The sequence below is a fragment of the Corvus cornix genome, chromosome 14, assembly GCF_000738735.6.
Source record: "Corvus cornix cornix isolate S_Up_H32 chromosome 14, ASM73873v5, whole genome shotgun sequence".
NCBI classification, from domain to species: domain Eukaryota; kingdom Metazoa; phylum Chordata; class Aves; order Passeriformes; family Corvidae; genus Corvus; species Corvus cornix.
Window position 1 is genome coordinate 2,359,956 of NC_046344.1, and position 27,398 is coordinate 2,387,353.

General features: G+C 42.8%; 1 protein-coding gene across 1 annotated transcript; it reads right to left on the reverse strand.

Moving 5' to 3' along the window:
• Window positions 1–1,560: 1,560 nt before the first annotated feature.
• TECPR1 (tectonin beta-propeller repeat containing 1) lies at window positions 1,561–26,318 on the reverse strand. The gene is made up of 25 exons (XM_039560318.1): window positions 26,231–26,318; window positions 22,998–23,230; window positions 21,121–21,303; window positions 20,500–20,622; window positions 19,712–19,837; window positions 18,034–18,208; window positions 17,837–17,937; window positions 16,372–16,473; window positions 15,833–15,978; window positions 14,454–14,971; window positions 13,573–13,718; window positions 12,504–12,659; window positions 11,851–12,000; window positions 11,054–11,211; window positions 10,282–10,409; window positions 10,072–10,174; window positions 9,323–9,419; window positions 8,867–8,946; window positions 8,510–8,566; window positions 6,865–7,039; window positions 5,807–5,942; window positions 5,422–5,514; window positions 4,669–4,775; window positions 4,091–4,210; window positions 1,561–3,409 (listed from the first exon to the last, which is right to left on the reverse strand). The coding sequence occupies exons 2-25, from the start codon at window positions 23,226–23,228 to the stop codon at window positions 3,212–3,214; spliced, it is 3,609 nt and encodes a 1,202-aa protein (XP_039416252.1). The 5' UTR covers window positions 23,229–23,230; window positions 26,231–26,318; the 3' UTR covers window positions 1,561–3,211.
• Window positions 26,319–27,398: the final 1,080 nt, after the last annotated feature.

Consider the following 27,398-nt stretch of genomic DNA (forward strand, 5'->3'; position numbering starts at 1 on the left):
GGAAAATGAGCTCTTTTTTTCCCCTCCCCATTATCCCCTTCTGTGGTGAAAAGTTTTATGTCACAGAGGAACTCTCATTTCCTCTTGTATTCTTATACCTGGGGCACCTGAAGCTGGGGTGGCCTCAGTTGAGAGTGTGGTGCCCATGGAGCCCCCCTGTTACAGCTCCCCCTCCTCACATGCCCCGTGGAACAGGAGGCTGCTGCTTTGTGCTGTGGATGGCACAGGAAGCATTTGGCACCTCATGCATCACTAGGATTGATAATGGTTTGTGGTATGGTCCTTTTCCTGCAGAGGAAGGCTGTCCAAGGAGGAATGGGGGCTGAGGAAGGATTAATCAGATCCATCACAGAAGGGTTGTACTGCTCTGTGCAGTTTGTAGTTTGCTGCAGCCCAGCTGAGGGGGTGACAATTTAAATCGGAGTGAAAGGTGAGGTTGGCAAGGGATGTGAATTATCTTTCTCCACCACAGCAATCCATAGCTATGATGTAGAACAACACAACAGTTTATATCTGTGGTTGCCTTACTGGAGAAAACATTTGGATCCTGCCTCAACCCAGCACTTTCTTAGTTTTTGAACTGTTTTCACATTAAAATAAATGTGTTTAAGCCCTTCTTGTACTCAAGTGTTAAAGAAAGTATTGCAGAGTCTCTTAGAGATTTAACTTGTCATTACAGTGCTGGATCTTACTCCATTCACCAGCTGCCCCCTGTGTGTGAATTAACCTTCACTGTATTTACACTGTCTGATCACAGTGGGGTCAGTCAGTTACACCAAGGCTTTTTCTTTCAGTTGTTCCACTCAGCACTTTTCAGGTAAGAGATGTTGACGTTATTTGGTTATTTCTCACCCTACAGGTCAGTGCAAACTGTGGCTCTGCATGTCACACAGTAAGTGATGACTAAGGACTTGTAGATTATGGTATTTTTTTGTAGGATTCTTTAAAGGTCATTATCTGAGAGTTGCCAGCTAGTAAATGTCCCTGAAATGCTTTTGTGGGATAGTTACGTTTGAACTGCTGGCCGGTTGTGTTGGTGGGAAGAGGGAACCAGTGAGTTTAAAACCCAGTACTTGAACAGTGCTATTGGTGAAGAATTGCACTTTAAGAACAAGTATGCTGGTATTGCTGCTAAATAGACAGAGTTTATGCTTGGGCAGTGTATTTTTGACTTCCTGCAACCAGAGGTATTTCAAATATTAAGCCCAAAATGGCATGTCATGTCTAGCTATAAATACAGCAGCAGAGGAGGCAGGTGAAAGTCACCCCTTCTCTGCACACTGCCATCCCTGAGGGATAGACAGGCTCTGGACACAGGCGTTTAATGGAATTACAGCTGCTAGTTCCACAGTGGTACTGTGCTACAAAGCGCTGTGTTCTTGGATATGTCAAAAGGGATTTGTAAGAAGCATTTTTTTCTGATAAATTACTTTTATTTTTCAAAATTGCTTCAATTTAAAGTCACTTTTCTGTATTTTAACTAGCCACAACAATGACATTATATTTTTAAATCAAATAATTTTCTAAATAATAGTTTTAGAAGGCAAATACTTAGTACTCAAACATAACTTATAACTTATCTTTTTTTTCACTTAAACCCAGATTTTTACAGTAAAGTAAGTGAAACTTGGCAATGTAGGGAAAAATGCAAAGGTACATTATAAAGCTTATTGTATGCAATCAGGTTGGTTGTTGGAGATGTAAACACTGACTATTAAAAGGAAAAATCTTCTTGATACAATGCAGAGAAAAATACAATCCTAATAATTCTCTAAAAATACATGTAATAAAGTTATTTATTTGGACAAGATACTGTGCAATTTATGCAAAACCTATTATGGTAATTAATGCAACACATTATTTATGGTTCTCCCACAATGTATGTATAAACCAGAAATCTCTAATCACATACTGGAAAGATCAACAGGTTCTTTTTTTAACAGTAAAGCATCTTCAATCTTCATTCACATTTGTACGTGGAAACAGTGCTTTCCTTGGCATTAAATACCAAATATATTCCTTAAATACGTGCAAACATTAAGTTTTACTTCTACAAATACAGTACTGAGACCACACCAAACTGCTCATCATATAAAAATAGCTCCATATACAGTCACACACAGAGAGGAGAAATGAATGTAAACTGTCCAATTATGATAAATAAGTCAGGAAAAAAAGCTTATTTTGAGAATAGAAAGTGGTTTCATGTTGGAAAAAGGGATGAATAAATCACTTACTAAAAATGAAGAGCAAAGCTTCATTCTGAACTGCCATCAGTGTACACTGGCAAACTCCACTGACATCAGTGAAGTTATTTTGCATTCCTACCACTGTAAACTCAGAGTTTAAACCTTCCCTTGACTTTTACAGTATGAAAGCATAATTTGCAATGATGTGGAACGTAGCCTCCAGAGTCTGGTGCCTTCCAGCCTCATTAGGTAGGCATCTGTGTACCTCAATTATCCCAGTTCCAGTTAAGCTGAGGACAGAACATGATTTCCCAGCTCTTGCACTGACAGTTTACAGCGAGACCTCGCTGAGCCCAACTGACCGGGACTGGGCTCTCTCCAGTGGCTCCCTGAAAGCAGAGAGAGGTTCTTCTGCCTGATTAACACATTGCTCACTGTGAGCAAAGAGAGCAAAAATTGGCCCTTCCTGGTAACTGCAGCCTAAGCAGAGTTGTACAGAATTGGATTTTGCTGATGGGAGCAAGATCAGCCTGACCCGAGTCCGTCCTTACACACGGAGCCCTCCCGTGAGCAGAGCTCCATGCATGGGTAAGGCCCTGTACAAACAGGACCAGTTGTGTTTGCCTGCAATTCATTCAAATCAAAACAACATCTTCATTTGTGCTCAAGGACAGTGTGCAAGATGTGTCAATACAAGAGAGATGTAGGGAACATTAAAAAAAAGAAGTAAATGTAGTGATCATCTGCACATATTCACATTTGTATGGTGTGTAGCAGCTATGATAAAGGGTCAGAAATACATTGTGGTTAAAAACCTTGCCTGCTTTGACAAAACTATGAACTCTATCAAGTCACATTTTACACAAGATGCATTAGAAGGATTCAGTACTTAAAATACCCCATTGCAAAGTCCAGTTAAGTCAAACATATTAGTAGCACAGAAAGGTCACATTTTTCTCTTCAAGCAGGAGACATTTTGTTTCTTTTAAATTACTTGATAGCAACATGTAGATGGCAACAATTTAACAGTTAACAGAATTTCTGTCCAATTCTTGACTTTCACTGACCATCAGAAGGGTCTTAGAGTGTTCTGTTTTCCCTTTATTCTCCTCATCTTCTCCCTCCTTCGATACTGCCGGGTTTTCTTCGGCGGTGTCAGGCACAGCAACCCGAGATGCTTCTGTTGCATTTCCTCTGACTGTAATGTGCTCCCACCCACCCTGTGAAAAAGTGATACAGAAATTCAAAAGAAGAAACATCACCCTGTCAGTGCTGTTATCTGATGTGATGCTTTATGTGCACTGCTAGTTTATACTATTTGTTCATGAGGAAAGTTATCCTGCTCTGGGATGAATCAGAAAAAAGGCTCCCTGTAAAATGAAACAAAATACAACAGACCTCCCTGACAGGGAGTTATAGAGGTGGTAAACTTGAGGATTATTTCTTATCACAGGGAATTAAGATTAGTAGAGTCAAGCATTCATAACAGAGCCACTGCAGATGTTCCACCAGCTTAAAAGGTGGCAAAACCTTAAAAAAGCCTTTCTCAAAACATTGAGAATAATACAGTGTACAACAGTGAGGAATAATCATGAGCAGACCAGGAAGGAATCCACTTTCTTTTCAAATGGCTCTTACTCTGCTAGTTTTTCCATTGTAACTTTTAAATTACGTATTGAAAATGAATACTTACCAAATGCAAATAAACAACTTCCCAGCAACGCTTGCACAGCCCATTATAGTAACTTCAAAAAGGAACATAAACCTGAAGGCAAATGTCAGTTTCCTGCAGGTATATCCCAGCTTTCCAACGCTGGGAAGGATGGCACTTCCCTTTCTCTGTGAGCCCATGGACATTGGGATGTACAACTTCCAGGCAGTTCTGTGCCCCCAGCACTTACCCCAATACCATAATCCCACGAGAGGCCTTTAGGTTCCATTGGCTGGACACCAGTCCGGTGGCAGACGGTGCCACAGCTCAGACTGTGGCTGCCCTGCACTTTGTCAGCTATCACCCACACCTCGAGGAAGCAGAGAGAGGCAATAAAATGTGCTGCTCTTCCCAGATGTGAAATCTCTGTCTAATCCCTCTCAAAAAGCAGTCTTGGTCTTCAATAGGCTGAAAATTCTCTTATTTAGGCAGCGAGACACCCAAACAAACTATAGAGCAGTGTTATAATTAAAACATTGCCTGGTAAGACTTGGCAGGAAAGAGATTAAATATATAAAAGCCTTCTTAAAATACATAGCTTTGTTTAAAAAAAATGGAAAAATAATGAGGCTTTTTACAGCAGAGGGCCTGGCTGTATCACTATTTCATTGGTATGGTTTTTTGTCTTGCTATCAGATTCCAGCATTTAGACCAACACTTTGTGGAATAAAGTTAAACAAAACTAAGGCTGAAGAACATTTAATTACTAAGATATGTTCTACATAATTTTTAATAAACTAATGAGATACAAGGAAACTCAGTACACACCTGGTCCAGGGGCCCTACAGACATTTTTCGGATATTATTTGAAACATGATCCCAGGTAGATCCTTGAGGGTAGCTGGGTGTGATGCCCTGGCGGTACCAAAGATTGCCTGTAAAACAAAGTGCTGGTTACAGCCCAGTATGGCTGTTTGTCTGCAGTGCTGTAAACAACATAAATCAGGAATTTATTCTTTCTGTGTTCTGGGGAAATGCTGTTTTGGCTAATGTGTTACAGAGGTGGACAAAATTAAGTTCTCACTTTGGAATTTGTATTTCTGTAATTACTGTTTATAAAAACCAGCAAATACTCTGTTTTGTAAAACTTCTTGGGGAAAAATGTTCATATAAGGAATATTCACTAGAAAACAAAAGCAAATGGGATGAAGGTTTCTGAATCTGGTGTTAAAGGCTTGTTTCTTGTACAAAAGGTGCTTCATGATTTATCCGTTTTGGAGCAGGATTCCAGACAAAACCCTGCCATGCAATTCTCTGACATTCATCAGTGTCTTCCCCCCCACAGAGCACAGCTGCTGGATTGTTGTTAGCCAGGGCACTATCAGATATAACAAAACCCAGGCCTTCCAAAGCAGTACCTAAGTGCACTGCTACTCCAAATCCTTCAATAGGAAATATTACTCCCTTTGGAGCACCAGTAATCATCTGTCCAGTTCTAACTTAGCCTCTCCTTTTTAAATCAGTCTGGTGTAGACTGATGTACTTTTTGTAGCACTGCCTAATAGTTTTTTAAATCCTTACCATTTTTATCCAAGACAAACACAGATGTTCGTCCTACTGAGACTTGCTTTAACTTCTGTTTTTGAGGTGAAGGGATATGGTACCAACAGTCACCTAAAGGTCAGAAATCTTGAGTTAAGCATTGAGAAAATAGAATTAGGCATGGAAATGCTTGCAGTTGAAATATAAGCAAGAAAGCTGTGAATGACCTCACACTTCATATATTTTTAACAACTCGTTTTTTACAATTTAACTTATGCAGGTGAAGAGCAAATTACCTGCTCTCATTATTGTATTATTTGTATGCACTGTTTTGCACAGCTATGGGAAAGGACTCTGTGAAACAGGTTGGACTTTTTCAGACATGGCAGTGGAACAGAGCAAAAGATAAAGTGCAGGTTCTTACCTGCAGGTTTGTTTGGAGACACCGAACCCCGGTAGAAGGCAGAACCATCTCTAGCAATAGCCCACACTTGGTAAAATGCCCCAATGGAGATGGAAATGAAGGGCTGGTCTGTTCCCACGTGCAGCCAGGATGTTCCCTAACAAATCATGGGAGATGAATTGTGAAGCAATAGTTAAAAATTCTATGACAAAATATTGTTGATTATTACCAAATGAGAAAAAAACAACATAGTGAAAAATATGCTGAAGAATAAATCTTACATACTTTACAACTGAACAGAAACAAGGTTGCTGATCCTCAAAGATATTTGGATAAACAACTCTTTGAAAATAGCTAAGTTGGACAATGAAGGACCTTTTCTATTAAAGTCACTGGATTTTGGATATCTACATGTCTCTGAACAGCTAGACTAGGGCCTTCTATTTTTTAAAAATCCCTTGTTTTTTATTACACAGAACAAGTCTCACAAAAATCAACTGATACGGGATTTCAGATTCCGGACAGATTCCAAATCTTACTGCTGCAGTGCCTTACAGATCAGGATGAAAAAAAATTCTTAAATATTTTTCAACTTCTTGTAGTTTTTCTCCAAATTCAATACTACAGTATTTTCTTGGATGTTTTTCCTGTTTTTTTATCCCACTGGTATCAACAGGCACTAGACTGGGACCATGCTTCACAGGGTCTATTCCTTGGCAATTCCTTTAAATGGGATACACCTATTATCAACAATTTCAAAAAACAAACAAAAAAAGAGGAACTAAGCTGCCAGTGCAGAAAGTGGAAGTAAAATGCTTCATGAGAAGATGGCCAGGAGCTGAGAGAGGCTCCTGCAGGTGATGTGGCACAAGCTCAGGTAGATTATGCAAGGGAAATGCTATTATAAGGAACGTGGGCAGCAAACTGTGCTGCAGCTGATGGACAGGGACTTCCAAATCTGGGACACAAAGGGATGAAAAATAACAAGGTGCTTTGAGAGAGGGCCCTGTGTGATTGTATGTACTTGTGTATTACATTAAATACCTCAATAAGCAGTAAAAACAAACAGGGAGCCTTACAGCTGGATTTTGCTGTGTCACTCCAAGCCTGCAGAGCACGTCTCCTTTGTCACTGATTGCCCACAGTGCTACTGCTTCTTCATCATCTGCATCTGAACTGGGAATTATGGAGATGTCCCACAGGGTAACAGGAGGCACTTCCAGCCATGGCCCGTTGGTGACTATCTTACATTTTCTGAGGCAGAAAAAAACCCAAGCCTGTCAGAAGTACATACTTTCTATGACTGAATTTGTTTCCCAGTCTATTGTTGACTTCCAGTCCTAAAGTCTTTTCACTAGGCATACTTTTCATTAAATATTAGTATTTTTAATCTGAAAGAGGTTTTTAACAATCACTCATGTTTTGCATCAGATTTTGAAGTTTCAACTAATACAGATTCCTCAAAGCTTCTGTTGTTTGTTTTTTTTAAAGCTACTGTATAAAACCAAGACTACCCAAGAAGTCTGCAACTGGTGCTACACTGCTCCATAGCTCTCTCAGACTCACTGGGCAACAGCAGGGCAGTAAATTGCAGAGAGAACTCCACACCCAGTTCATTCCTTCCTCTGTCTTGCTTGAGGGAATAATTTTACAATTCTTTTTTGGTGGGGCCTGTTAAAAAGGTTATGTAGCATCTTGAGGTAGGCAGAGGTAAGGCAGCTCTAAATGAAAGATTTGCTAAGTCTTGCTGGGAATTTGTGTACTTTTTCTGTGGAAACTGAAACAAAGTAGTGCTGTCTATTGGGGAAATTATGTTAGGCTCTATCATCACCACAATATTTTGTGTATGAAGAATGTCCTAAAAACATCAGGACATTCCTCCATTTTCCAGTTCTGAAAAACCAGATCCAGCCCTGAGCAGTTCCCTATTTGTTTTCAATTTTCAACTGATACTTAAAACAAGAGGAAGCGTTTAGAGTAGAGGGTATTTCTCAAGTTGCTTATTTCAAGTCACCATTTTGATTTACTGGGTTTGTTTTGCTGCATATCCTGGAACAACACTTTTGATGCTTCAGAACCTCACTTTGAAGCTTTTTGTACAAGGGGCAAAATACTTTGTAGCATCAATACCAAACCCAGCAGTATGAAAGTTCACAGCAATTAATTAGGACAGCTGTTAAATGCTCTAGTATAGAAAGGACAGAAAAGTTGGAAAAACAGGGAAGGCACAGACTTCCCCAGCTTATAGAATATAGTGGCAGTTTGCTGTTTTCCAGGTTCCACCTGGACATTTCCTCTGATGGAAATGGGGTTGCATTATCTGTGGCCTAGCACCAAGTATGTGGAATTCATAAATTAAAACTATTAATATAAAAGGCCTATTAACTTGTTGTTACAAGTGACCTCATATGTACTGATATAGCCAGTGTCTACTATTCCTTAATCATTTACCATAAGGAAAATCAGATATAGAGAAGAACCATCTGACTTTTATCTACAGATCCCACAAAATCCAATAGGGTAACCACCCATAAAGGCTTACAGTCAAAGCCATAATGCTAAAGATCATCAGTTTCTCTACTGGAGATGGGTTATTTATTGCAGGTTTCTTTACTTTTTCTTTTGTTGATTGGGTGACAAGACTCTTCATCTCATAACTGAAGTAGCCTTTTAGTGAGCAATTAGCATTCAAGTTCAAAACTTATCTATATTGAGGTTCCTCACCTTGCCCAGCGCCTCCGTCGGACAAAGTCTTTCATTGTCTTGTGGCCATGGTAGGACCTACCAAAACAGATTTAAACAGTGTTCATGAGGATGTCAGAGCATCTCTAGTGTCAGTGCCAGCCTGAGAGCACTGCCTCCATCTGCCCACCAGGCACCCCTGCTGACTTTGAAATTCCTGAAGTGACAGTTTGCCAAGTTCACCTCGCTGCCCTCCCTCCCTGCAAACATCAGCATGCCCACAAAAGGGGGGAAATGAGGCAGTGTTGTGTCCCTGTCAAAGGGCAGTTAATGTCCAAACAGAAGTGAGAAGGAATGAGGAGTGGAGCCTGGGATTTGGTAGAAGAGGAGTTTCCTTACGCTGGGAAGTCAGCTGCGTACTGCCAGCCCTCCCGGTCCGTGCCGCCCGCCGGGCTGAAGTCGATGTACCAATCTGAGACCTGTGGGTAAATGGGGACACTGGGAATAACAATCAACACCTAATGTATGATAAACACCTCTGCTTCTACTTGCCTCCAGCTTTTGGAGAGCAAAGACTTGCTAAAAACCTTCTAATACTTGGAATACATACAGAGGTTCCCAAAGCTTTTTAATTCAGCTGAAGAGAAAAGGATCTAAGTCATGTTAAACAAAAAACCTCACTCAATGCTTAACATTCTTTTGACTGGAAGATTACTACTGGTTATGAATGGGAAAAACAAGGTTAAATGTTACAACAAATCCCAGAAGAAAATCTGGGCCCCTTGAACTCAAGTGTTGTATCCTACTTGCTAAGCCTGGACTTCTTTGTAAAAGAATTTGTAAGACAAAACTTACCCAAGACCACTGCGGAGAAGGAGGCTTGGTGTTGGTCTTTGTACATTCCTGCAGGCCAGAGGCATCACTCCACATGTATCTGTCTGTGGGCAGACCTCTGTGGTGGTGGAACAGTGCACAAGGAATGCAAGGTCATTTACAACAGGGAGTTTAAAGGGCGAGGGAAGAAAAGCCTATTTGTAGCACTTCCTACTTTCACACACAGAACACTGCCATCATTAATCTCTATTCAGAAATCTCTATTTAGAAATAGTGAGTGATGAGCATAGTGGGAAAGAATCTGTACTATTGCTTCCAGTTATACCAGACCTGAGGACCATGTAAATTGTTCTCTGTAGAACGATATTCCTCACTACCATTTAAAACTGGAATGTGAATCCCATTTATGTGGATATGGATTTTTCAGTACTTTTGTTCAAATATACTATTCAAGAACCCAGTGTATTTAGCACAATGTGTATATGAATATATAGATCCTAATAACTTTTCTGTCTGGCCTTAATAGTGAAAGATACTGCAAGTAGGCACACTTTGTGCAATCACAAAGCACAAATCTGTAATGTTTTGCCATAAGGACATTTTGAAAAGAAATTACAAATTAGAAAATTGAGAAACACTGCTCCTTCCATCACAGGTTAACTATGAATGTTGAAGTAACTGGAATAACTCTTCCAAAAAGCTAGAAAAAAGGCCTTGTTTCATTTATTAAAGTATTAAAGTAAATGAATACAATAAATTGAGTAAATAACCTGCTGCTGTATCCAGTGACCGGGTTCCACCGTTGGTTCTCATAGATGTAAACACATTTCACATCTGACTGTGTATAAATGTTATCAGCACTACTGGCCAGTCCTGTGAGGAATAAATCAGGTGGATTAGAGAAAAGCTAAAGCTTAAAGACATTACATTTTCAATTCCAATAGCCAATGATTATTGTATTTCTCACTCTGAAGCTGTACCTTGGATGAAGCCACCTCCGTATCCCCCGGTGTACACCCAGGCTGTGTGGTCGTAGCCGATGCCCCACACCACGCCCCGGCTGTTGCACTCTATCAGCCAAAGGTGGCCTCCCACCTGACGCCAGAACCTGCCAGGAAAAGGACATTTTATTCAACACCACATCCTTCAGGAATGTGTGCTTTCCCCACCAACAACCCAACAATCTTCAGGACAGGCAACTTTCTTTGCTGACTCGTCCAACCACTGTGGAACCTGTAAGTGAAGGCAGATACCAGCTGAAAGCATTTCCCTCTGAACAGCTACCAAAAAGCAGATGGTGTTATTCTGCTTGAGGGGTTTGCAGTACCATATTGCCACAGTTGTCATAAAAACTGTCGAGAAACTGCTTCTGGACTGCAGTGTCTATGGAGGACTGCGAATTTCAGATAAAACTGAAAGCTCAAATTATATTCCAATTACAGAGATTAGATTTACTTTTAGTCTAGGCTATCTCTTATGACATTAAAAATGCAATTACAAAAAATGGGATCTCAGTGAGAAAGGCTTTTGAAATCACAAGGATATCTCCAGAATCTAAGAATTAAAATACGATTAGGTGAATTTCTTCACATGCAGTCATGAATAGGAAGGCACTCATTAACCCTGTCACTGAGAGACATCTGCAGTGCACTACACACTCCAACAGCCCATCAAAGCCACTGAACTGACAGGAAGGACATTCTTTGCTGGATGGCATCCCATGCAGAAAGAACAGCTTCAGAAGCCTCTTACATTTGATCACACGGCATCAGCTGGGGTCCGGCCTCCAGCTCAGGACTTGGCTCACTAACAAAGATGTCTCCTTTACAAGTAACTGACCAAATGGCATGGTGAGAAGGAGGGCCTTGAATCCGTCTGCTTTCACAGCAAGACATGTTCAGCAAAGACAGCTACAAAACAAGAAGCAAAAAAAGCTTCTATTTACAGCGAGAACAAAAATTTCCATAGAGATGCTCAGTACTGTAAAACAAAAATTTACCTCTGCATGTTCTTGCAAATCAGCAAAGTGAATTTGCAGCCTTTTCTCAAAAAAAATTCCCACTAGAATTCAGTGGTTCAGAAATTATTACACAACCACTGGAACCGCTGTGGTTTGCAGGAGCTGATCAGGATGAAGCATCTCTCAGGTTTGCTCCTGCTCCAGTGTGTCTATGCCTGTCTGCCTGTACAAAAGACTCTGCAACAGTGACAACACAGAATGGTTCTTCTACCCATGCAGAAGAACACAATAACTTAATTCAACTCCTAACTCATTCCCACCCTAATCTATATCCAGAGATGGGAAGAGAATGAAAAGCAACATGTGTGTTGCTGTGGATAACTGCAGCACCAGAAAGCAGGCAGACTTCAGAGGAGATAAGAAGCCTCAGGTGCCTCTAAGTAAGTTTGATCAGATGGTTTAAATACCTAAACTTAAAAAACAGATGAGTGGCCTCAAGAGTTTAAATGTAATGCTGAGATTTCAGAGACTGGCTTCTATGTTTTATTGCAGATACTGCCAGCTTGAAATGAGAGATGCCCAGAATTACCCAGTCATGCATTTCTTGCTCCGTTGCAGCTGCCAGGCGGATTGGCCATCGCTGCTTCGTCCTCTCAGGTGTGTACAGTGCAAAGGAGTGCTTGGCTTCATTCAGCACCTCAACTATAATGGTCACTTCATTGAGGAACACGTGGATGTACTAAGACAAGAGAAAAAAAACCTGTGACTTAAGGCAAACCTTCCACAGATCCAGCATTTTTGCACTTCAGGTCTACAAACAAGGCATTCCTGCCAAGGACAGCAAAGAATCAATTCTTGGCACAGAGGGAATGGGACTCAATTTCCAACCTTGCACCACCTCTGATTCCTATTGCCTGCAGGCATTAACCCTACTTGTGAAGACCCTGTTCAGCCAAGCCAGAACAAGCCATCACAATCAAGAACATTTTGAACTTCCAGAAGAATTCCTAATTAGTGCAGAACTGATGGTTTAAGCAGTGTGAGTGGTTCCTGACTGGGTATTTCTGACACAGCATTAACACAGCTCAGAGAAGCCTGTGGTTTGCTGGTACCTGGGGTTACCTTTGAATTGGTTCCCAAAGCTCAGAACAGTAGCGTGCCATAATTTGCCTCCTTTCAAGAAACTGTTTCCCCTTTGGAGGTTTGCCAAAAGCAAACCCAGGGGTCTGCAGCTGAACACACCTTTTTCTCCTCATGATACATGTAATAGATGAACAGGATGCTGTCGCGCATGCCATCGCTCCCGGTGAACTGCTCCAGTGCCACTCGAACGTCCATCCACTTATGAGGCTTCCAGTTCCTCCACCACTGCAAGGCTCCAGTTTTAACCCAAACTGACTACAAGGCAAACACAAAATTACAGCAATGAAGAAACTGCACGACTCTTTTTCTTTCTCCCAAATGCCGTTTTTGTGACCAGGAGTTGCCTGTGCTGCAGGTTAGTCTGTATCATACATTCATACACTGTATCACACTGAACACTCATAAAAGTGGATAAAAAGATACTGAAGTAGCACGTGTACAACAGTAGTAACATCTTACCCTGCAAGAATGCAGTAGCACGCAGGTACTAATTGACTCAAGTCTGCTCCTGTTATAACAGAACCTCTGTTCAGAGTTTAAAGGCTTTGACATAATTTTTTTAAACTTGATTAAAGCCCTGGACTCCAAGTGTTTTTAATCAAATAATTCCAGATGTCATTTGGCAATTAGCAATGAAGGGACCAAAAATACGAATGAATCTGAAAAGAGCCAAGGAGTCATAACAAAGGGAACATCAAACAAAACTGCTGCTATTTATGTGCTGCCATTGACGTTTTCATCATTTATTTAGGCAAGTTGAATTAGTCCTGATGGCCACAGAAAGGGAAGCTCACCTACTTGAGTCACTGTTTCAATTAAGATGCCTCATCTTGTGGTGGAATAATTTATACAATATTCCACTGTTGCAACCACTTCTCTGAGGATTTGAGGTCTCACAGTACCCAAATAATGCTGACCAATGCTTTGTTTCTTCCTAAATAAAACTATCTGATAATGCTTTTAGATGAAAAAAGCTGCTGCTCCATGTTTGAAAAGCTGTTCATTTCCCACAGGGAGCTCAGACATTAATAATCCAGGAAAGTTGTCCCAGACAGAAATAAGGGCAAGAATATAAAGCTGGCAATAAGCTCAAATCAGTATGTCAGAAATGTATTACTGATTCCCAGATGTGTTTAGAAGCTAAGAGATAAATGTCCTCACTGCTTACCTGCTCAATAGCCTGCTCGTAGTGCCTGAAATTCTCCAGTTCCCGCTTTGTCCTTTCACTGAGCTGCTGAAAAATCTGCTTCCTCCACGCTGCTGTCTGTGCAGGAGTGATAGACAGGGACAGAGACTGCACAGATGATGACAAACCTGGGACAGAACCAAACCCAATAAAATCCAGTGAGCTTTGAGTACAGTTCTGTGAAAGGTCAAACACGGCGCTCCTTTGAACACCAGACTGGATCAACCCAGTCTAACACCATTTTTATAGTGATTATCATTTGGAATCAATGTATTACAGCCAAACTTTGTAAATGATGCATAGAAATAGGATCACTAGATGATTCTACAGAAGCTTTTAAATCCATAACCTTGTAAAAATGGGAGTTTTGTCAATGCAAGACAATTAGATAATATACTGCATCACGAGTTAGACTGTTAAATACTGGGATGCCACAATTCATGGTTTATTTTACCCATCTCAGTAGGAATGGCAGTGAGGCAGTTATTTCTGGCATCTGCATCTCCCAAGAGGGCCCTTTTCACCCCTTCCTGTTCAATGATATGTGTTTTGCCCAAAGTTGCAGTCTCAGTACAATTAAAAATGAGATGTAAATCCAGCACAGATTACTTTACAAAACTTACAGGAACTCAGTAGAAAATATCACTTTCACATTTATTTATCTCAAGCCCAAAGTGCTCTACAGCTAAATACTGCAGCACTATGCTCAGACATGAACCTACTAACAAACTGCAGTAAGAGAAAGTGGGTTAGCACAAGTTTTGCACCATGGCTTTGGTCAGAAAAAACAAACCAACATTTTTCTTAAAGAGCATATTGAACTGTGACTGGAACTGGGGTGTGCTGTGGTGACTGGCCAGTACCTGATGGAGCAGTGAACCACTTCAGTGGGCTGTGCAGGTCTACAAGACAGCCTCCCCCAGACACCCAGGCCCACAGTGGGTGCTCATCAGCTCCGTACTGGTCTTCAGCTCCCACCGAGAACACGCCCAGGGAAGAGAGGCTGGATGTGTCTGCAAAGCTGCTGACAGAGAGGACTGGATGCTTCTGAGCCTCCTTCAAGTCAATGTTTATCCACTGCAGTTCTGCAGAAGGATTTGGGTTTGCAGGAGATTTATTCATTTCAAGGTTATCTTTCTCAGTAGTAGCTGAAGCAGCAGTGGCTTCTCCTTGCTCAGAGTGCAGAGGATCCACAGGCAGCTGTGCAGATGTTTCAGCCTGGCTGGCTGGGCTGTTCCCAGCGGCTGCAGCTCCCAGCAGGGCAGTGCTGGCAGGGCTCGTGGGCACGCCAGGGAGCTCTGTATCAGAGGAAGGATCTGCATCACCCTGAATGACCGCGCTTGTTTGGTTCTGAATATCATCAGTAAAGAAACAGCCAGCACTGAAGGACAAATAGATAATTAATTATCATCCAAAGCATTGTAAATTAGCACAGGCCTTAGATCACAGACACACAGAAATTGATTTAGTGTTTCACTGTAGGAGAGAAACAGCAGATTTCTCTTTTAAAGGTCAAATTCTATCATCAGAGGAAAGAGTCCAACAAATCTGGCAAACTGGTCTAGTAAATCTGAAACACAGGAAGGAACTTCACTGATCTTTTCAAACAATTGGTGGTGTTGGCTGCCTACAACTGTCAGGAAAACACTGAAGCAACATTGCATTTTCTGAATATGAAAGAATGAATAGAATTTTTTAAAGCCCATTATTAACATTATGATTTGTCTTTGCTAAAGGGAACTTCTCAGCACACACTCTGGCTCAAACAAGTAGCTTCTGCAGTCCTCCCAGATTCATTGGCATGTGTGGCACAGCCCAGAGGCCGGCAGGCAGGGGGGAGTAACTGATTTAATCTCCCTAGGAAAAGAAACGTACAGTGACACTCAGGAAGAATAATTCCTAAGTGGAATTGGCACTCCTTCATGGTATTTCATAGACAACATTTTCTCTTATTAGAGACTAGTTCCAGATAGTGATAGTATGCCCAGAGGAAAATGCTTTACTGCATTTTCTGCATCATGCAGTGAATTCCAATGTGGGAGCTTCAGATTCTTCTCTGAGTGCAACAACTGCTGCTTACTGTTAATTATAATGGCAAAAATGCAAATGCCTTTTGGCATACATAATGATTAGAGAAGTCTTCCCCGCTCCTCCCTGTCTGTACCACTTGAACATAAAGAAGTATCTCCTAGCATTGAAACTCTTGCTGTACAAAGTCTTGAGCAGGTATTTCATGACGTACCTGAGCAGACTCGTTGAGCTCCCAGTCTGAGATCTGTCACTCTCTCTGCCAGACACAATTGCCTTCCATGTCTTCCCACTGAGCTCACTTGGTGTGACACCTTGACGAAAATAAATCGCTCTGTCATCACAGCCGATTCCCCAGACCTAGGGAGGGAAGGGGCTTGGTGAAAGAAGTGACTTGGAATGCAGTAGGTTATCAGATACAAAAAGGTGCAGTGGTGCAGAATTGAGCACAGAAAACTGCTGGACACAGTGTTTTCCTTTTGTGTTCTTCCTTAATGCTGACACTGTAGATGCAGAACAAAGTTCTGTACCAAAGCCTATCTGCACCTCCCTGTGCCACACAAGACACGTGCTGACTGTCACCTTCAGGTGCAGAACTGCAGAATTCAGCCCCTTTCCCTCCCAGCAGTTTAAGCCCAGGGCCCTTTGTCCAGCCAGCCCTATTGGCATGGCTGAGAGTCCTCACCACATGTGAGCAGTGCCTGTACAGAAGGGAGTGTAAATACCCTCCCAGCTGCTCCCCAGCTCTCTTACCTGGTTGTTTAAGCCTACAGTTACCATCATCATTTCTCCAACCATTTCAATCCAGCTTGTTCCACAAGGATTATGTGAGTTCACTCCTCTTCTAAACCACACCTACCATAACAACAGAAAGTCCAAATTTTTCTCCTGCAGTATCAGGAATTTAGTTTCTTTAGTGGATTAGTCTTAATCTCTAGTACTGACTTGCCACATTGTCTTAAGAAGTCAATTACTTCCTTGATTCTTTTTCTTTATCAGATAAAGATAAAACAATTCTCCCAATAGTACCTACACTGTGTGTCCACCTGCAGCCAGAAGAGCCCACAAGGAGACTTTTTTGTAGGACTTTCTGTGACAGAGTTAGTTTCTCTGCTGTTGGAAAAATACTTTCTATTACATGTCTACATGTAGGCTATTTTTGATCACTCTGAATGGGCTTCTAAATAGTGTTCTTACATTCAAACCCTAGAAGCAGGGCAGCCAGAGGGAACTGTCAGGGGGATGTCTTTAGCAGTACAGCTCTTTACATTGTCTCCCCTTAGATCTGACTTTACCAATCTGAAAGTGTCTGTGGGCTGGGTACCTGGAAAAGGTTTCCTCTGTATGTAGCATATAGCCTTATAGTTCTGCAGTAGCAAGCAGCTCCCTTAGAAGCTGTTGGTTGAATCCCATAACATCAGGATACTTGACTGCCCTGTGGCAGATCTGAAGGAAAACACACCAGCTTATCTCCATTGATTACAGTGGGTTTATCTGGCAGATGGAGCAGGCTGGGCACAACCTGTTACCATGGCTCAGCTGACGAGTAGTGACTCACTAGACCAGAGAAACTCAACAGAACTGCTGCACTTGCACAGAGTTCATGCCTGGCTTTCAATTCAGTCTGAAGGAGCAGGGAGTTGGACTCCATGATCCTTATGGGTCCTTCCAACTTAAGACATTCTATCATTCTAAGTTAAAACTCCAGTAAGAAAGTAATCACACATCCACAGAAGAGATATCTCACCTAATTAAATACCAAAACCCCCACATTAAAAGGCTGATGAAGAGGGAACAGTTGGAATAAGAAGATAAAAAAATAGCGTCATAAATGTAGATGAGAATATTCCCCATGCTGCTTTTGATGTAAAATTCAGTCCTTGTGGAAACAGGAGTCACTTCAATTTTGATGCTTAATATCCCTTAGAAGATGCCCCTTATCCAATCCCCACCAACATCCCCACCCACCTGCCAAATCTGTCTGACTTGGGTTTAGAAAATTCCTTATAAAAGAAAAGCAGAAAGTCTTCCTTCAATTAAACTCAACTATCACAAACCACAGAGCATTCCCATAACAGCAAGGGGAACTAGAATTCCCCAGACCATGGGGATACAGAGTCCAAATCACAATGCTTCCTGGGCAAGTTGCACTCCTGTTTGAGAGCAGCAGACAGGGAAAGGGAAGGAAAAAAGCAGAAGCAGAGCATGACCCTCTTACTTTTCTATCCTTTGTAACACACCACACCACATCAACACCCACGGAGACGTGCATAATTCCATTTTCAGAGCTTGGAGACTCCACAATACTCCAGGAAATTCCTGCAAAAGACAGAACCCAGAAGGCATTGTAGGTTAGTTTCTTATTCAACACTATACAAATCAAAGGGGTTTCCAGCCAAATTTAACAAACTTTACCTTGAGGGTTATTCCTATCAATTCCTTCTCTCACAATAGCTTGCCCTTCCCAAAGAGTTGCCCAAAGGAGGTCATAGGGTCCACAGCTGATCTGTACAACTTCACCAGGAGTGGTGACTAAGGACCATGTGGAACCTTCTGGATTGTGATGGCAGACATTTTCTCTGTACCATACCTAGACAAGTTTAAAAAAAACAAAAACAAATGAAATAAGAAAAAAATATCACTACAACAATGAAACCATTGAGACAAGAGTAAAGCCAAACTGGAAAGAACAGTTCTCCTTTAACAACAGGATTTTTTTATGTAGTGTATGGTACTCTGACCTTTAAAGGTACGTTTTTTTAATGTTGATTATGCAGTTGAAGCCATTTCCTTATGTACTTAGGGAGGAGGCTGTTCTACAGAGCAGCTTTTATCATGGAACTGAATCTGGATTGGGTACAGTAACTTATTGCTACAAGTTTTGTGTATATTTCAACATTTAAACCACTTCAGTGTATTTCAGGGCATGTTATATAAACTGAGAGTGAACAAATACATAACACAAAAATGTTACTGTTAGCTGACAGCCTGACCTCACTTTCACTGAACAGAGCTTGCCACAATATGGGGGAATAATTCCATTCTCTGTGCAGCCCTTGGTGACATCCAGCCATTTGCTAGTCTTGGACTGTGCAATTTTCTGTAGATCACAGTCGAAATAGGAAGGTCAAACATAGAAAGCATCCTGTGGCAGTCACATGAGTGCTCCACAGCATGACTGCTGAGTGCTAAATCTTCATTTTTGGAAATACTTTATTTCCCTGGGGACTTTCACTTGGGAAATGAAAGCATTTTACAATGGCAGTCAGGTAAGCTTGTAGACTGGGGTGCTTGTCACATATTACTAGAAAGTAGGAGGAATAGGGAATTTTATTTTAAACAATTTAACCAAGATTGCTTGCCCTTCCAGGCAGTGCCAAATGTGACTGAGAGCTCAGGCTATCTGTTAAAAGTATTACATTCTGCCCTGTGAGACCATAAGTTAGAAACTGTCTAGAGACACAGGAATATCAGATACATGCTGCAAGGATGAAGGAAGAAAAGGAAGAATCAAATCTTCACAGCACTGAGCAAAAGAGGACACCTCATGGGAGGCCTAAAACCACCACCAACAGAGAAAGATGTATAGTTTTCAATAGAAAATAAAATGAAAACATTTCAGAGCTGGATGCCACATTGCCAGGTCAGGAGGTGACCACTTTCTGATCAGTAAGTCTTAGAAAACCATTTTGTAAACTCTTGAATTCTCTCTGTCTCTCCATCCCAAAGGCACAGCACAATGCTTCACCAGAACCTTTGTCAGGTTTTAAAGCTCCTTCTCCTGGTTATGAGCACCACAGTCAGCATTCTGGGCATTTTTCAAGATATAAGATAGTACTCAACCCAAGTTTTTAAGATTCACCTGTTCACAGAGGTTAAAGGCTTCCATAAAACAATCCTAGAGATACTAAGCCTTTCCATTTACAACACAAGTTGTTACATAATGTAGTCCCAAAGCAGCTTTTCATCCAGATGCACAAGCAGTGTATTTCCTTACCAACATAAGACAATAACACTCCTGCCTTGCTTTACAAGTATTTAACTCCTTTCCACTAGTAATTTTAATTAGAAAACTTAAGGAATACACACATACCCTTCCTTGCAAAGAAACTGCCCACACTGACAGGCGGCCGAGGGGCTCGTCCGTGATCTCCCATCCTCCGATGGAGATGTCATTGAAAGGGTCTGGCAGCTGGTCTGGTTCATCATGGGACACAATCTGGAGCAAAGGGAAGGAAGGTTGAGGAGAGGAGACACTGCAAACAGGTGACTTGGCTGGTGGCCTAGCCTGTTTCTTGCAGATTGGTTATGTAGCGCTTCCTAGAGTGTTTGAGCATGGAGATCCTCCCTCTCATTCAAGGCCTCCATATGCAGAGAGGGAAACGCTGCCAAGGCAGCATGGAGAAGTCTGTGTTTTGTACCCTAACTAAAGGAAGTTTTTATTCACAGAACACTGCATACAGAATTGGAAAGCTGAAAGATCAAAAATTACACATTTTTAATGTCCTTAGAATGGAACAACGATTATTAAAGAACAGTTATTCACACACATAAAGGAGCAGCTGGTGAACAATACAAGGCAGATGCCAGCTTGAAGGAGAGTGTTTTGTCACACAACCAAAGGAAGTTAAAAAGTTGATCTGAAATTTGCAAAGGAGCTGAGCATCCATCTCTAATTGCTTCACCATGAGATTTGGCACCTTATTACCACAGGTTTCTATGAAAAATCCCAGCCTTCCATTTATGCTAACAAAATAGCAAGTTGGAAGTGAAGGAATCCAAGTCCAGCCTACAGAGAAGTCATAAGAATTAACTTCCCCACCCTTATAATTGATTATTTCAGACCCTCAGTTTATTTAATATTTAAAAGAGATCCAGAACCTTCGCCCAAATGTCCCGGGATTTGTATCTCCTGTATCTGATCCATCTCCTGCGTCTGACACAAGAATTCCATCTCTTATCCTTTGTGTAGGTGCTGGGGAAGTCTATGGCATAAGTCCAGCCCTGCAAACAGAGGTTTTCTTGTATGAAAACAGGATCAAGGGAAAGCTTGAAGACATAACTCAGAGCAATTCTGCACAAGACTCACAGCACAAGTCACTCTGTGTCTCTAGAGCCCTGATTAACAGATCAGCTAATTCCATGAATGATTTATGAATCATGCCCAAATTCCTCGGGATGATATACACAGAACAAACAAGACACAGTAAAACATTTTACTTTCTTCATAGTAAAGACCTTAAATAACAATGGCATTCGGTTGCCAGGATTTTGTGATTTTTTTGATCAGGAAAAAAAGCTTCTACAGAAGCTCCTATAGACTTCAAAAGCCTTCAAACAAGATCCTTCCTTCTGTTGTATTAGAGTTGGGCTATTTCCCAGAAAGAAGTATCTATGGCAAGTTTTATTTTTACAGACTTTTTTACACTTCTATAACAGTTCTTTTCATTTTACAGAGTAAGGATTCCCAGAATAGATCTCTTTTTGGTATTGTTCACCTACCCCTTTCTCTGTTGGTTCCCCTCCAATATTTTCATCCACATACCAGTCAGACTCCCACTCCCAGTGTGGTGAAGGCAGTGTGAAACTATCAAGCTGCTGGTGTTTTAGCCCGCTCACATCACTCCACTGCCAGCGGTCACTGGGCAGTAATTTCTCACAAAAGCCACCAACTGGATTCCAGCGCTGCCAGAAATAATAAATAAAGTATTTTGTTTGAGATCACATTATCTCATTGGACATCTACAGGGAATCATGACATGTTTCTTATTTTCTGCACTAGAAGAGGAATAAATTGCTGGGGTGAATGAGAAAGTGTTCACTCCATGAGGCCCTCCCTGACACAGCCTTTGGGGGAAGCTTTTTTGAATATCAAAGAAGGGCTGACTGCAGAGCTCGTCCCAACCAAGTCAGCTTCAGCTACATAAATAGGAACATCTGATGCTATATTTTACTAGGCACAGTAAAATATATTATATATTTTTCTTTGGTGATATATGGCACCATGACACTGCAGCATTAGGGTAATGCTGGATAGATGGCCTTGGTATCTCTAATCTACTCCCAGAGAAAGATGATTCATATCTTGTCTGCACTAGAAAAACAGCACTGCCTCTGCCAGGAACTGTCTGGAGAGAACTGGATCAGCAAATCTCCCCTGGATCTCATGTTATATTTTTTCCCTAATCTGCCTTGAATCAGTTACAGAACAAATAACACAAGGATTTTCACCAATACAGCTGTCATTTTTTTCCCCCACACTCCTACATACTATAGAAATACTGGCAAAATCTGTCCTGTAATACTGTCTTACATTTTAGGGCATATGAAAACTGAGTCGTTCAAAATCCATCTATAATTTTTACACAAAATATTATTTGCTGTTACTAGAAATCTGGCTAAATTGCCTTGTACATTATCTGCAAACTATTTCAGTTTAATTTTGTTGTTGTTAGCTCTTGTAGAATATTTATTTTTGTGCTTTCTAGTATTTTGTTTTCTGTTTTTCATTACCTAGAACAAACAAAATGAAAGTTTTAAAGTAACAAATAAAATTTTAAATTTTGCATTTTTAAAGAACATGTTTACACAATGAAAGAAACATTCTTAAATGGCTGAAAAGCTGTATCAATATTAAATAATGTATAAAATTAATTTGTTGTATTTTTGCCCATGCAGGTAAGTTAATGTCTTTTCCCAATTTATATTCATTCCAGTGCCCATTAGAAATCAGAGAAATGTGCTCAAGAAAATCCATCAATTTTCTCTCCCAAATAACTTTTGGTTAACTAGAAAAAAAATCTGATAAATTTCCTTTGAAATATGGTTTTAAAGACATTTTTTGAAGTCCATCAGATAGAAAGGATCATCTTAACACTCCTATGCAAAAAAAGTTGGAAACATTGTACTTTAATGGAAAATCATGCCTTTATTAGAGAAGTCTTTTTAACACTAAGAAATAGCATTTTCCTAAGAATAATATATTTCTGATAATGTATCTTTGGTGCCTGGAAGTAACACTGGACATTTTCTTCAGGGGATTGGGTATTTGTCACTTTTGTAAGGAAAGGAGAAATGTAAACCAGCCAGTGAAAAGGGTGAATGCTTCAGTCTGAAACGGCTCACACAGAACAGGTGGAGTTCACACTGGCATTGCTTTTGCTAGGAGCAGGGTAGTATAACTCGTTTGGGAGTTTAAATACTAAAAGATAAGCTGGTATTTGGCACATATATGTACTCTTCAGAAACTTCTGGTAAAAAATGAAAACAAAACTGCTCAATCGATTCTCTGGTGAGAAGAACACCCCGAGACAGCTGAGGTAGGATGTGCTGGCAGCCCAAGCAGTGGCTGTGTCACAGAGGGACTGTACCTGTCATACCTGGTTCTCATAGGTCTCCTCCTGGTATCTGATAGGAACATCTCCTGAGAACACGTAGGTGTACACTTGATGGTCACAGGCTATTCCCCAGCAGCACTGTTTGACAGCAGAGACCCGTTTGAATTCCAGCTGTGTGTCCTTACAGAGCTCCCAGTACTGGCCAACAGTAGAGAGAGTGTAAACCCTCCCAAAAATGTCAACAGCCCACAAAAGGGAACTGGGCATGGCCATATCTGAAAGGCAAAACCGAGGTTATTAATGGAAATGGTGGGTACAAAAATGGATCTTGAACCTACTGCAGGTCAGTCATGCTCCGAGCCATCATCAGTCAAATTAAATAAAGATGTAAGGGATGATTTTTTAAAAAGAGCCTGTGCAAAGCTGGCAGCAGATCTCTTTGTCAGAGCTGTGCAGCCAACACCTCTCAGATGGCCCTGAAAAGCCATCTGAAAGGCCTTTCTACCAGCCCACTACTGCCCATCCTACAAGAGCTCAGAAGTAAATGGGACGGCTCTGGCAGGCTGGGGACAGACGTCGGCTCTGAACTGGGATGACAGCACGGACCATTTCATGGCAGGCAGCTCTGCTCTCAAGATCTGGTAATGCTGGTGCTGCTACACACCCTGCTCATCTCAGCTCCACAAAGCCCTGATATCCCCTGATCCCTCCTTCTCAGCCTGCTCTCCATGGAGGCTGAGAACACACCTACACAGGTACAAAGGCAAGGATGTGAAAGAGAGCTTCTCCAAAAGCACACATCTGGTTTTAATCCATGGACATACTGCCTGCTCCTGCCAGGAAACCTCTTTCAAAACATTCTGGATCAGATCCAGCTTTAGGATCTGATCTTTATATTAATAGGTGTGATGAATTTAAGTATATACAGAGCATGGTTTGGCAGCAGAGACCTGGTTGAGTTCCATTCCAGTTCTATCACATAATAACCTGTCATTTTCTGGGCACTGCAGCCCAGCCCTTCTCAGAGGGGTGAGGCAGGTGCACATCAGTCCTTTCAGAAGTCAAGAAAGACCAGTGTGTTTCTGTCACTTGACCTTCTGGGTGCCATCAAAACAGACAAATTTTGGTTGTTCTGCATGTTTGACAGTCAGAACTGCTGATGAGTGTTTTGAACTTTGCCTTCAGCTCCTTTAACTATGCAGTAGGGAACTGGGAGAGGAAAGGTAGAAAAGTGGACTCAGATCCAACACAATGAAAGAGGAATTCTTGCTTGGAGTCAGTGTGGAACACTGCTTCTTTGTTGTCAAATGGCAACTGTGCTTTTAATAAAAGAACCTCAGGAGAGCTGCCTGCCTGCTTTCTGATAAAAGTGGTGGTACAGAGGGACTGACTTGCCCTGTGTATGTGAATGGCAATAGTGGAACTGTGGAGAATCTCACACAGCTGGGTCAGTGTCAAAGAACAGCACAGAAATTCGCATGGGATCCCAGGGAGAATATATCAGGAATCTTTGCTTCATAGAATTGCTGCTGCTAAGTACCTAAAAACCTGGATCCAACAGGTGAAGAACAGGAAACGGTGATAAGCAAACACACAGCAGCAGAGAATGAGTGATACCAGGGGGAGGTCACAAGCAGAATTCTCCCATTAGTTGTGGCATAACTAAGATGAATCCGCTGGTTTTGACCGTTTTTCCCTCGTTGTTGCTGGGACTTTGAAGGTATGCATGTTTGTCTGCTCTTAGATCACCTTCTTTACATCCTCCTATAGTGGAGTACAGAAGGACATAACAGGGAATAATGGAATGGAACAAAGTGAAGATGAGGTGGAAATTATAGTGAGTGTATCACTGGGAAAGTAAAGGCCATGAAAAGAAGCCTTTCAGTATTAGCACTTAAAATTCTCCAAAGCAGTGTTTAGAACAGAAGAAAATATTATGCACTTAAGTAAACAGAATGCCAGAGAGTCTGGAGTAAAGGAAGCATTATGGATAATGCAATGAAGACAGCTACCTAGCCAGGTAACAAAGAAAAGTGATGCTTGGGTATCTTAGAGATGGGCAAAGATATAAATGAAGACTTGTACCTGGAATGACAGTGCAGGCAGGAAGAAAAGTACCTGGAGCAGTTCGGGAAAAGGTGATGAAGGTTCCAAAGATTATGAAGTTAAAAAAAACATAGATGGGACAATTAAAATAACCCAGGCTAATGCAACTGGCTTGAAATACTCAAGGCAGCCAAGACAAGTGAGAGTTTCTACATATTCCCTCATCTGAACTTTGGAGACAGTGTTTGGGGAATCATGGGAAAATCCCAAATGCATTTGGGATTATAAACTTTTAAGACTTCACTTTAGGCCACTTTGCACTGGCTGTGCTGCAGAAGATGAAGACAGATATTGCCCAGTTTTGAAGGATGCTCAGTGTGCTTTATAGTGAAAGCAGAAGTTGTCAAGTATTCTCAGGGGCCTTGAAAAAATCAGATCTGCTGACTTATTTCTCATCCCGCAGCTCAGCCAGGTAATTTTGGATAGAATTAAAATGCTGAAATGACGATAACATATTGTTAATTAAAATTTCCAGTGGCCTGGCAAAACGCTGATTGCTACAGAATTCAAGAAAAATATCCCAATTCCTTGCATATAATAAAAGCAATGATGTTCCTCCGAAGAGCAAGGCCCTGTCCCCGAGTTCAGGCCGTGGCGGCGGCAGGATGTGAACCACGCCAGGACTCGACGTGTTCCAAGGCACACCGCACACACATTTCTCCTCCGTGTCACACGAACCGAGCGGGGACTCCTCCGGTACCCCCGTCCCGTGGGGAGCCCGCGGGGATCCCAGAGCGCTGCACAAACGCGCCAAGGCTCGAACCGCGCCCGGCAGCCCCGCCCGGGGCGCTCCCGGCCGGGCATTAAGGCCGGATCGGCTCAGGAGCCGCGCGGGGCCGGGGCGGCGGGAGCGGCCTTGGGGCGGCCCCGGGCCGGGCTCAGGCCCCGCTCCCCGCGGGCTGCGGCAGCTCCGGGCGCGGGGCTCCGGCGGCGGCGCGACCCGAAACGCCCCGCGGCGCCCCCCACGCCCTCCCCGCGGGGGCTGAGCGGAGGTGCCGGCACCTCCCCACGGCTCCGCCGCTGCTCCCAACAGCGCTGGAGCCGCCGGGAAGGGCGGCGGGTGCCCGACCTCCACCCGCCCTGCCCGGCCCGCCCCTCCCCTCCCCTCCGCCGGCCCGCGGGCAGCGAGCGGCACTGCCCCGACCCGGCCCCCCGGGCTCGCCCCTCACCTGCCTCCCGCCGCCCGGCGCCGCTCCCGGCCGAAGGAGCCGCCGCGCCCCGGCAGGGCGGCCCCGCGGAGCCGCGGCCGGCGGGGAGCGCCGCGCCCACAGCGGCTGCGAGCGCCGCCGCCATTGGCGCGGGCCGGGCGCGTCACGGCCGGGGCGGCGGGGCCGGACCGAGGGGCTCCGCCGGGACCGGGCTTGGGGAGCGCCCGGGCGTGAACTCCAGGGAGGACCACAGAGCTGAGCGAGGGACCGGAGCGAGTCTTACGAGGGAAGGCTGAAGGAGCTGGGCCTGTTCAGCCTTGAGAAGAGACGACTGAGAGGGGACCTCATCCAGTGTAGAAGTATCTAAAGGGAGGTGTGTGTGTGTCAAGAGGACGGAGCCAGGCTCTGCTCGGTGGTGTCGAGCAATACAAGAGACAAGGGGCAGAAACTGATGCACAGGAGGTTCCACCTGAACATGAGGAGGAAGAACTTTCCTGTGCAGTGACCGAGCACTGGAATAGATCGCACGGAGAGGGTGTGGAGTCTCCCTCACTGAAGATAGTCAAGATCTGTCTGGATGTAATCCTGTGCTCTGGAGCGACCCTGCTTGAGTGAGAAGGTTGAACAGATGAGCCACTGTGGTCCCTCCCAGCCCGACCCATTCTGTGATGCTGTGATTCTGTGAAAGGGGCTTGTGCAGGCAGTGCCCATCCCTCTGTCCGGCTGCTCGGAGTGAGCAGTGGCTGCAGCCGGAGTGAGGGAAACCAGCCTTTACCCGGAGCTGTGTTTACTCTTGATGCATCAGTAAATGCCCTGCCTGAGGTGTAAGGAAGGCCTTTACTGTCACAACCTGTGGCAGTGCAGTAGGAGCACAGTAGCGATCCTGCTTCCCTGGGCGACACCAAAGGTGCTGCTTAGCGTTTATTGCAGGATATTGCACACTTGCCCTGCTACAAACAATAACCTGCCTTCGGAACTGCTTGCCCATACATCTCAGTTTTTGCCATCACATTCCAGTTCATTTTGAAGTGAGATAGAAAATCTAAGAAGATAGGCAATGCCTCCCATGCCTGTCCGTTCAAATATCTGAACAAAAAGTATCCCAGACCTCCATATGTCTTGCAGGTCAGTACAGGAGTTGAAAAAGCATTGCAGACCTCTTTCAAAGGGAACTGGCTGATCTGTTGGA